General features: G+C 44.1%; 1 protein-coding gene and 1 non-coding gene across 2 annotated transcripts; one reads left to right on the forward strand and one right to left on the reverse strand.

Moving 5' to 3' along the window:
- Nucleotides 1-922: 922 nt before the first annotated feature.
- Nucleotides 923-994, reverse strand: TRNAD-GUC (transfer RNA aspartic acid (anticodon GUC)). Its single transcript has one exon. It is a non-coding gene; the product is annotated as a tRNA-Asp (tRNA).
- A 1347-nt stretch (nucleotides 995-2341) lies between these two features.
- Nucleotides 2342-4581, forward strand: LOC133742384 (protein LYK5). Its single transcript, XM_062170041.1, has one exon. It carries the CDS (start codon nucleotides 2497-2499, stop codon nucleotides 4471-4473), a length of 1977 nt encoding a protein of 658 aa, XP_062026025.1. The 5' UTR covers nucleotides 2342-2496; the 3' UTR covers nucleotides 4474-4581.
- The last annotated feature ends 7420 nt before the right edge of the window (nucleotides 4582-12001 follow it).

The raw sequence follows: 12001 nt of genomic DNA on the forward strand, positions 1-12001 counted from the left end.
CCATGGCACCTTGTATTAGCATCTTCTTTACAATTAATTTGATTTATGAATTTATTGAATGTTGCTGCAGGCAAAGGAGGAAATGTCAATGAAAGTATGCGTTACTTGGAAGCCATGGTAATTCTGCTAGCTTCTGGGGAAACTAGTTGTCTTTATTTGGCAAGGGTTTTGTAGGAGTGTTTGTGATGGGTTTGAATTCTGATGTATAATGAGGCAATGGCGATGGTGGGAGAATACCAACAAGCCGTTTCGGCGGCCAACCTTGGAGGAAATCGAGATGTGCTGGCTGAACATATCAGCAACTGCGCTTGACGAACTCTCCTCAGGATTGATTTTGTCACAAACTTTGAATTTGCTTTTGCTTTGTATTACATTGGTTTTAAAATGCATTTCACATAATGCTGTCAAGTAATCATTTGACATTAAAGATGAAAGATACTCACTATGGGATCGCTATCTTTAATGTAAAATACCTTGCTAGAAACTCAGCACTGCAATATTTGTTCTGTAAAATCAAAGGGTTTTCTTGGACTAGTTCAATTTGAAGTACAAACTAATACAAACAGAAACATGCATCATCCCTAAAATGAGATTGGCTAAGACAAATTTAAGTAACTATGAGATGACGATGGACTTGTATTTCAGATTATCATTAAAAGACAACAGGCTAATTGAATCTGCATTACACTAATGAAAGTGGGATTGTAATGTCTATAGCTGCATAATTGTTGCAGAAATAGCTCACAGATTGGGGCTTCCTCTTATCTCCAAAGATGGTGATATTCATGAGGAAGAAACTTAAAAGCTGCATTTTAATGTCATGGACCTCCCTTGATAATACTAGCAATGGTGTTACAACTCAAACATAGAAACGAGGTGCTCTGGCCAAGAAAGAAGGGAAAAAGAAAAAAAAAAACAATATCGCCGTTGCCGGGGATCGAACCCGGGTCACCCGCGTGACAGGCGGGAATACTTACCACTATACTACAACGACTCCTTGTTCATCAATTCTCAACATTCTTTATTCTAAACAAATTAGATTCCCTTTCGACATAGCAGGCAATAACATAGTCACAAGCTTGCAATCTTTCTGCACCTATATTTAAGCTAATTAGAGCTTTTCCAATAGATCTATCATTGGAATAATTGAGCAATTTAATGCAAAGCTTTTAGAGAAAAATGGTCGTTCATAGTAAAAAAAAAAAAAAAAAAAAAAAGCAAACAAAGTAGATTTAGACTTCTATTGTGCTGCTCAAGTCTATACGTCATTATACCTATACCAAAATTTTCTTTTCAAATTTCAAGTCCAACAATGGAGCCTTAGAAAGATGGGTATAAATTAATTAATTAGTAGAATGCATGAAATGCCTTCGTTGTCTTGTCGTGGCTGGTAATCTGGTATGTCCCCCAGGGCCAATTCTTAGGTGCGGGTAGCCGCACCACGTGTACGGTGCGGCTGCCCAATCAAATCTCAGAAATTTTTGTCTTTGTTCCGAAATTGTCCCTGATTTTTAAATGTGAAATACCCAAAATACCCCCCTGCTAGGGGAATGATTGGCCTGCCGCACCACGTGGCGGTGCGGCTGCCCCACGCAAGAATCACTCCAAACCCCCAGACATTGTTCATTGACCACTGACTCCCAATTCAAGTTCAATTAATCCAAAAAGAAGCCAAATTAACTACGTTTTATTTTTCAATACAGAACCCTAGTTTCGTACAATGACTGAATGACAGCACTATCTGGGCCACAAAAGCTAACGACAACAGTCAGATGGAATTTTATGTTGTTTCAAAATTCTCATAATAGATTAAAAATTAACCAAGAATATTGTAACCAAAAAAAAAAATTAACTAAGAATATTATGTGAATGTACACCAACTTATACAGTTGTAGACAAGCATCACAACATCACGTAATGATAAATTAGTTCTACATCGTCTCGAGCTAGTCTACGAACAATTGAACATATATAACTATTATTATAAGAAGTATATTAGTATGCTAAGTACAACATTTATATAGCGAAGACTCGTAGCATGATTAGCGAAAACATTATTAGGTGAATCAGTGTATCAAGATGCAAGCTCAAAAATCTAAACCCTAAATCAGAGATCTTATTTCGGTTCCATAAATCCAGCTACAAAATTGACCCCTTTTCCCGACGTAATGGTTACTACAAAACCTCATGTTAAACAGAACTGGTCATGTCCCTTCCTTAATTTTGAAACATTTTGTCATTTTCTATACGCATTGGCGTGTGAGAAATGAAACTTAGTTGATGCGGACCGGACTGACGGGGTGTAGCCGCACCCCATATTCAAATCAGAGATGATTGGTCCATTAAAGACGCGTTGAATAATCAACGTTTTGGTCGTCGTCTCCTCCATCCAGTCTTCCCTAAACTCATATACAAATTAATCAAACCTTCATAACCAGTTAACCACCATTGGATTGGATATCAGCTATCTGAACAATACCTGATCGAAGATCGATCATGAAGATGAAGTTGCTAACGTTAATGGTGGTCTCTGTTCTACTAGTTGCAGCTGTGCATGGGCAGCAGACCTACCTAGCCAACAAGCAGCTCGACTGCTACAACAACTACAACTCCACCGACGGCTACGTCTGCAACGGCGCCTCCCCCTCCTGCGTCTCCTACCTCACTTTCCGCTCCATCGACCCTCTCTACAACTCCCCCACCTCCATCGCCTACCTCCTCGACTCCACCCCCTCCGAAATCGCCTCCGCCAACAACATCTCCGACGTTGACCCCATCCCCGCCGACACCCTCGTCCTCGTCCCCGTCAACTGCTCCTGCTCCGGCAACTACTCCCAGCACAACGCCTCCTACACCCTCAAGACCTCCGCCGACACCTACTTCGGCGTCGCCAACAACACCTACCAGGGCCTCACCACCTGTCAGTCCCTCATGCACCAGAACCCCTACGACGACCGAAACCTCACTTCCGGCCTCCTCTTGGAAGTCCCCGTCAGATGCGCCTGCCCCACCGCCGCCCAGGCCGCCGCCGGCTTCAACTACCTGCTCGTCTACCTAGTCACGTGGGGCGACTCAACTGAAGCAATCGCTCAACGCTTCGGCGTAGATGAGTCCACCTTGCTCGCAGCCAACGACCTGTCGTCCACCGACATCATCTATCCCTTCACGCCCTTACTGGTTCCTCTCAAAACCAAACCTTCCCCTCTTCAACTGCAGCTCCCAACCTCACCTCCTCCGTCTCCGTCTCCGCCTCCGCCGCCTCCCCCGCCGAGTGGCGGCTCTTCCAACAACAAGTGGGTCTTCATCGGCGTCGGCATCGGAGCTGGTTGTCTCCTCCTCCTCACCGCCCTCGCCGCCTTCCTCTTCTTATCCAAACGACGCCGCCGTCAGCTCCGCCAATCTCCCAAACCCAACTTGCGTCCAAAGAGCTCCGGTGACTACAGGCCGACCTCTCTGCTACCCACCACCGCCTCCGACGACACAACGAAATCGTGGTCTTCCAGCGGGCTTAAAATTGCGGTGGAGTCCTTGACGCCTTACAAATTCCAAGACCTGCAGAGGGCCACCCAATTCTTCAGCGAGTCCAACAGAATCAACGGCTCCTCCGTTTTCAGAGCAACCTTCGACGGCGACGAAGCCGCCGTCAAGGTGATGACAGGCGACGTGGCACTCTCCGGCGACGAGATCAACATTCTGAAGCGGATCAATCACTCCAACATTATCAGACTCTCTGGATTCTGTGTCCACCAAGGAAACACTTACCTCGTTTACGAGTTCGCTCCTTCTGGCTCACTCATTGATTGTCTTCATAAGGGCGCCATTAGTCCTCTGTCATGGAAGCAGAGAGTTCAGATTGCTAGTGACGTGGCCAGTGCGCTCAACTATCTACACAATTTCACAGAGCCTCCATTAATCCACAAGAACCTCAACAGCAGCAACATTCTCCTGGATGCAAACTTGAGAGCCAAGGTTGCCAATTTTGGTCTGGCAAGAGCTGTCAAGTTGGATAACGAAGACGAAGATGGAGAACAGGGATTTCAACAGACGAGGCACGTGGTGGGTACGAGGGGCTACATGGCGCCGGAGTACATTGAAAACGGAGTGATCACTCCGAAGCTCGATGTGTTTGCATTTGGGGTTGTTTTGTTGGAGCTCTTGTCTGGAAGAAGAGCCTCTGGTGATGAAGAGCACACATTGCTGTATGAGTCCATTAGTGGGGTGCTTGAAGGAGATGATGTGAGGGACAAAATTAAAGAGTTTATGGATCCTTCTCTGAAAAGCAAGTACCCTTTGGACCTGGCGTTTTCGATGGCTCAGCTCGCTAAGAGCTGTGTTGCGCCTCAGATCAACTGTCGACCCACAATGGCTCAAGCTTCGGGGACTCTATCGAAGATTCTTTCGTCGACTCTAGACTGGGATCCATCTGATGCTGAGGATCTTAGAGATTCAAGGTCACTCAGTTATGGCAGATAGACACTCCTACTTGACATTTTACTCAGCATTATAAAATTTGTAACTTTGTGTATGGTTTTGTTGGTATACTCTCTTGTATCAGTGAGGCATTCGTTATTATTTTCTCTATACTGAGGGTCAACAAGAATTTCTTTCAGTAATTCCTATTTAAAAGATAAACATTCTGTAATTTTTTATCTTATTTTCTTGAGGAGGGCATTCTAAATAAACTTGAGAGCAAGTTCGTTAGTCTCAGAAACTGTAGTGAATGGCGCTGGTTGGTGCAACGCCATTGGTTTCTCTGTTTATACAAGGAAAGGAAAACTGGGAGCAAATGTCTTAGGAAAGACTAGGTTACTAGGAAACCACGGTAATTCTGCTTACTTCTGGGGTTTGGACTTTGGAGTAGTTGAATTAGTAAGAGTGTGTGATGTGTTTGAATTTTGATATATAGTGACCGGCAATGGCAAAGGTGGAAGATTACCAACAAGTCGTTTCAGTGGGCTAACCATGGGGGAAGTCGAGATGAACTGGCTGTATATATCAGCAACTGGATTTGAAGAATCTCCTCAGGTTTGATTTGGTCGTGTAATTCAAGTTTGATTTTGCTTTATATGTCATTGATTTGAAATGCATTTAACATAATGCTGTCACTCACTATGGGATCGATCTTTGATGTAAAATTTCTTGCTAGAAACTCAACAGTGCAACATTTATTATGTAAAATCAAGGGTGTGCTTTTCCTTCGACTAGTTCAGTCCTAAGTACAAAGCATACAGACAGTCGGAGACAAACATCATTTCTACAATGAGATTGGCTAAGACTGTTTAAGTATATTGGTATTGAGAGAGAATTGTAGAGAGAGATGTATATTATTATTGAGAATAGGAGCCCTATATATAGGGATTACAAAGTACTAGTTCTAATGTTATAAGGAATACCAATCCGTGTAGGATTGGGAAATCTAGAACATTCTCTCCTATTGCTACTCCTAGTTTGATAAGGCACACTAAATAGATATTCCTTCAACACTCCCCCTTGTGCCGCTTCAAACTTGGTGGTGACGCTTCATCCGTTGCCTCGTTAAAAACCTTGCCAGGTAACAAAAACCCTGTGGGATAAAAATAACCCTGGTCGAAGGACAAAAAGAGCACAACACGTCCTTCACTCTTCGAGATCGAACATGTAGACATCATAACTCCCCCTGATGTCGATATCTCCCCCTGATTGCTACAATCGTGGGAGTTCGGATAACTTTCTCAATCCGATGCTCTTCACATGTTTCTCGAATGTGGATTTAGGTAACGACTTAGTGAATAAGTCCGCTACATTATCCTCTGATCGGATTTGATTCACTTCAATCTTTAGAAGTGATTGTTGTTGCTGATTATAAAAGAACTTAGGCGATATATGCTTGGTGTTGTCGCCCTTGATGAAACCTAACTTCATTTGTTCAATACAAGCTGCATTATCCTCATAAATGCATGTAGGTTCATCTGTGGTAGACTTCAAACCACAACTTCCTTGAATATGTCGAATCACAGATCTTAGCCATATACATTCACGAACGGCTTCATGTAGAGCAATAATCTCTGCATGATTCGAGGAAGTAGCAACAAGGGTCTGTTTTGTAGACCTCCAAGATATCGCAGTGCTTCCCATGGTAAAGACATAACCAGTTTGGGAGCGACCTTTGTGAGGGTCAGAGAGGTACCCTGCATCAGTAAAACCCATCAAGACATCATTATCGTTTTGATGGAGGGAGATAGGAGGACGCCGGCCACCATGAGCGGCGGCGGCGCCGGCGGCGGCAACATGGCCGGCGGCCATTCCATGGACGGGGGCGTTATGCCTTTTGGGGTCCGATCCCAACTTTCCGTCATTCCTTTTCTCTCTGTAGGGATAGAATAGGCCCATATCAATCGTACCTCTTAGGTATCGAAAGATGGTCTTTACACCAATCCAATGGCGGCGTGTTGGCGCAGAGCTATGTCGAGCTAACAAGTTCACTGCGAATGAGATATCCGGTCTTGTGCATTGAGCTAAGTACAATAATGCGCCTATTGCACTCAAATAGGGCACTTCGGCCTCTAATGGTTCTTCGTCTTCATTCCTTGGACGAAACGGATCTTTTCCTGGCTCAAGACTACGGCCGATCATGGGAGTACTCGCAGGCTTCCCTTTATCTTCATTAAAGCGCCTTAGAATTTTCTGAGTATATGCAGACTGATGGATCAAAATCCCATCACTACGGTGCTCGAGTTCTAAACCGAGACAAAACCGTGTTTTCCCAAGATCTTTCATCTCAAATTCGGATTTCAAATATTTAGCAGTTTCCTTCAACTCATCTAGAGTTCCAATTAGGTTCATGTCATCGACATAAACTGCTACGATTGCAAATCCGGAACTTGTTCTTTTAATGAACACGCATGGGCATATTTCATTGTTAATATATCCCTTCCCAATCAAGTAGTCACTTAGACGGTTATACCACATCCGTCCGGATTGTTTTAATCCATATAGTGAGCGTTTTAATCTTATTGAAAACGCGCTCCGTGGTTTAGAGCTACTTGATTTGGGTAATTGAAGTCCATCTGGAACCTTCATATATATCTCTGAATCTAGATCCCCATAGAGATATGCTGTAACCACATCCATAAGCTGCATGTCAAGTTTTTCGGAAACTACCAAACTAACAAGGTAGCGGAACGTTATAACGTCCATTACGGGAGAATATGTCTCCTCGTAATCGATTCCAGGGCGTTGTGAGAAACCTTGCGCCACAAGGCGGGCTTTATATCTTACCACCTCATTTTTCTCATTACGCTTTCTAACAAAGACCCATTTATGGCCAACAGGCTTTACACTTGGGGGTGTCTGCGTTACAGGCCCAAATACCTGTCTCTTTGTTAGTGAATCCAATTCAACCTGGATCGCATCTTTCCATTTAGGCCAATCTGCTCTTCGTTGACATTCTTCAACAGAGCGAGGTTCGATATCATCATATTCTATAATTCCTTTTGCAATATGATATGCAAATGCATCATCAATCGCCATAGAATTTATATCCATCATCTCATGTACACTAGTGTAATTTATGGAGATCTCTTTATTCTCTGGAGTTGGTTCTGACATTGGAGCGTCCTCCAATGATGTCTCTTGGACATAACCATAATCCGGAATATTCTCATGAGATGGATTATTCACATCGATGATTAATGGATTATTTTGTGCCAAACTCGCTTTCTTTCTTGGGCGAGAATCCATCGAACCTATGGGCCTCCCGCGCTTCCTGGCAGGAGCCGTGGGCCTAGCCATAACGTCACCATCATTGAGAGATGGGACGTTGGCGCCATGCTCATGCATTCTTGAGTTGGCGTCATGTCCTCTACTTTTAGGGACTTCAATCTTTGCAGGCACGTTTGCCGCAGGTATGTGTGATCTCGTCACTTTAGCGATATCAGAAAACGCATCAGGCATCCATTCTGCTACATTCTGAAGATCGAGAATTCTCCGCACTTCAATTTCGGACTGTGCGGTTCGGGGATCAAGATGAGACAGAGTGGGGACAGACCACGACAATTCCTGTCGTTCCTGTTGAACATTGATGTTCTTATCTCCCCCTAACGACGGGAAGACTGTCTCATTGAAGTGACAATCCGCAAATCTAGCGGTAAAGAGATCGCCTGTCAAGGGTTCTATGTAGCGGATAATCGTTGGAGAATCATATCCAACATAAATGCCTAATCGTCGTTGAGGACCCATTTTGGTGCGCTGTGGCGGCGCAATTGGCACATAAACTGCACACCCAAATATGCGTAAGTGTGAGACATCAGGCTCATACCCAGTAACCATCTGGGACGCAGAGAAGGGTTGAGTGGCAGTGGGCCTCAGACGAATAAGCACAGTTGCATGCAATATTGCATAGCCCCAAGCAGAAATAGGGAGATTGGTGCGCATTACCAATGCCTTAGCGACCATTTGTAGTCGTTTTAATGGCGGCTTCTGCGAGACCATTTTGGGTGTGAACATGAGGAACAGGATGTTCAACATCAATCCCAATGGACATGCAATAATCATCAAAAGTCTTTGATGTAAACTCTCCAGCATTGTCTAATCTTATAGACTTAATAGGATGATCAGGGTGGTGAGCCCTTAACTTAATTATTTGTGCTAGGAGTTTAGCGAATGCAGCGTTCCTTATGGACAATAGCATGACATGTGACCAGCGTGTCGATGCAGCAACCAATACCATAAAATATCGAAATGGTCCGCATGATGGTTGAATAGGTCCACAAATATCACCTTGGATTCTTTGCAAGAATGGTATATTTTCTTTGGTGTCCTTTGCATAGGATGGTCTCGATCCTAACTTTGCTAAAGAGCAGGCTTTGCAGAACGAATGATGGGCTTTAGAAACAACCAATGAGGATTTCGGTTGAGCCACAAAGTCACAAGTGACGTTAGAAGTAAAAGTTGGAGACAAAGGAGCCTTGGTGGCGTCAATGCCACCCTGAGGCCGCAGGGGGAAGGCGGCGCCGGCCAAGGACGGCCGGATTTGGGGGTGAACGGCGCCGTGAGGCGCAGGGGCTCCTTCGGTGTCCAAAAACCGAGTTTTACTTCTTTTTGTTCTGAAAAAGGGATGTCCGTGTGAAGTCTTGAATATACGGATCATCATGTCACGACCTGGGTGTCCCAAACGGTCGTGCCAAAGCCTATATGTGTCGGAATCCCATAAATCATCTCTCATGACATGGTTGGATTCAATGACTCGAATAGTGGTTGCATACAACCCACTAGAGCGACACATAAGTTTCTCTAAGACTTGTTTATGTCCGTAGTCATTAGAGGTGATGCAAAGGAACTCTTGTCCATTCTCACAATGTGTTTCCACATGAAAACCATTGGCTCTTATATCTTTGAAGTAATAAAGTTCGAAAAGATGTCCATGACATGAGATAAAATAAATCGATACTTTATTAATAATAGCCAATGATTACATCAAAGTTTCTTGACCGAAATCTAATCCAATATAAAAATCAAACCGTAGACAAATCGTAGTCACTCAATCCGTTCGGTAATTTCAATTTAGTTGTGACCAGGTAAGGTAAGGCGAGATTTTGGTGGAGCGTTGCTCACTTTTAAAACCGTTCTCTCAGATCAAACCTTGCCTAGACATCACAATTACTCTTGAGTACGCCTAGAGGGAAAGAGTTAATACAATAAGTCATGTTATTGATTTAAGGCATAATTGCCATTACATAATTCTTGGAAAAATAAAAGACTATAAATAAAAATCTGCGGCATTTTGTCTTCATCGCCAGATTTAAAGTCTTTGTGAACTCGAAGTCTTGATCACCATGATGTGACTACCTCCGTAGGTACATTGCAAATTCAGGTCCATTGATCAGACGTTCCATATCAGAAATAGACACCATAAAGAGGATTCTCCCTTGATTGAGGCGCATTGGCGCAATATGCATAGTCCCTAGGACTGGTGGCGTTGGAAAGTGGTGCCCATGGCCAACGTTGGCTCCATGGTTTCCAACCCTATGTCCCTCAAAATCACGCCTCCTACGGTCGTGTGATTGTCGCCTTGAGCGATTACCTTCTTGAGCATTTCGATCGTATGGATCATGACGTCGATGGCGACTTTCTCTAGCCATAGGACGATGCTCTTGATAGCTATCTTGAAGCCTATCAAATCTTCTTTGCACAAGTTTATTGCCATGTCTTTCAGTAGTGGCCATAGCTTCAATAAGCTGTTGAAAACTTGTGATCCGTCTTGCATTTACATGAGTCCGGAATAAGTCAGAGGACCTCATAGCACAGGCGGGGAAGGTATTGAGGGTTTTCTCAATCAACTGGTCTTCTGTGATCATCTTTCCACAGAGACGCATCATTACTTTGATGCGGAGGGCTTCTGAATAAAATAGCATGACCGTGTCAAATTCAGAGAAGCGAAGATCTTTCCATTCTGCTTCTGTATTCGGAAGTATGGAGTCACGAACATTTCCATATCGTTCGCGAAGCGCATGCCAAAGCTTTATGGCGCTATCCTCATTTATGAACTCAAACTGTAGGTCACTATCCATGTGACGTTTTATGAAGGCAAGCGCCTTAGAATTATCTTTCTCAGTTTGAGGGTCTGGAGCTGTTTCTATAGGACAAAGCTCTTGGATAGTATGCAATAAATCACGGGCAATAAGGTGGATCTCGACATCAGTGACCCAAAATAAGTACCTTTTGCCTGCATAATCCAATGGAACAAAATCGAGTTTGTTCATGTTTGACATCCTGAAAGATGAAGCAAGAACAAGTTAGTTTCGGAGTCAATGCTTCCACGAAAACTAATATAAATAAGATTTCCGAGCTATGCTACCAAGAAATCGATTTCCAAGAATAATTGGATTAGACCGAAACAATGATGTTTGTATGGTCAAAATAGATGCTCACGAACGCTCTTAGTCCGTAGCATATGAACGCTCTTAGTTCGTTAAATCGATGCTTACGGACGCTCTTAGTCCGAAGTCTTACGAACGCTCTTAGTTCGTTAATTGCGTGAATCCCCACGATTCCGCTTTTCAATGATCGAACCCACGTTATAAGAAAGGTGGGATGTAGAAGAAGGGAGGTTTTTAAGTCCCCGAGAAAAAGAAGAAATATTTAAATTTCAAATTTTAGGAACTTCAAAACTTACTCTTTTGGATACTTACTTGTTGGTTTTGAATCACGCGCGTGTCGATGCAGGCGTGATGGAGCGAAGTAATCTGGGTAGAGGTGTGTAGCAGATGCGGGGCAGCAGGGGCTGCGGTGGTGATGGCAGTTAAGGATTTTAGTTGCTGCCGAAGGATGCAGGAGGTTAGGCCGAAAATAGTTGCTGCAGGGGCAGCAGAGATGCAGGAGGAGGCAGGGCCGAGAGGGCTGCAGGAGCAGCTTGATGCAAGGCTGCAGGTGCACGGGCACGCAAGCAGGCAGTTGCGGACGCAGGGGCGCGCTGGCAGGGCAGGCAGACGGGGCTGCAGGAGCACGGGCTCGCAGGTAGGCAGACGAGCGCAGGGGCGCGCGCGGGGCAGGTGCAGCGGAGGCTCGGCTAGCTCGGGCTAGGGGCTGCTGAGGCAGTATGCACGCAGGTAGGCAGAAGGCTGCAGGCAAGTGCTTGCGGCAGATTTTTGGCAAAGGAAGTTTTGGGTTTTGTTTTGTGGTTTTTGCTTTTTGGCTAGAGTCGTGCTGATAACGTGTTTAAGTATATTGGTATTGAGAGAGAATTGTAGAGAGAGATGTATATTATTATTGAGAATAGGAGCCCTATATATAGGGATTACAAAGTACTAGTTCTAATGTTATAAGGAATACCAATCCGTGTAGGATTGGGAAATCTAGACCATTCTCTCCTATTGCTACTCCTAGTTTGATAAGGCACACTAAATAGATATTCCTTCAACAAAGACAACTTTAAGAATTTGGAACAGAGACAATGGAAGAGTACTAACAAGCCGTTTCGTTGGATGATCGAAGTCGAGATGTGCAGGCTGCATATATCAGCAAC

Source organism: Rosa rugosa, chromosome 4 (genome assembly GCF_958449725.1).
Source record: "Rosa rugosa chromosome 4, drRosRugo1.1, whole genome shotgun sequence".
Taxonomy (NCBI): Eukaryota; Viridiplantae; Streptophyta; class Magnoliopsida; order Rosales; family Rosaceae; genus Rosa; species Rosa rugosa.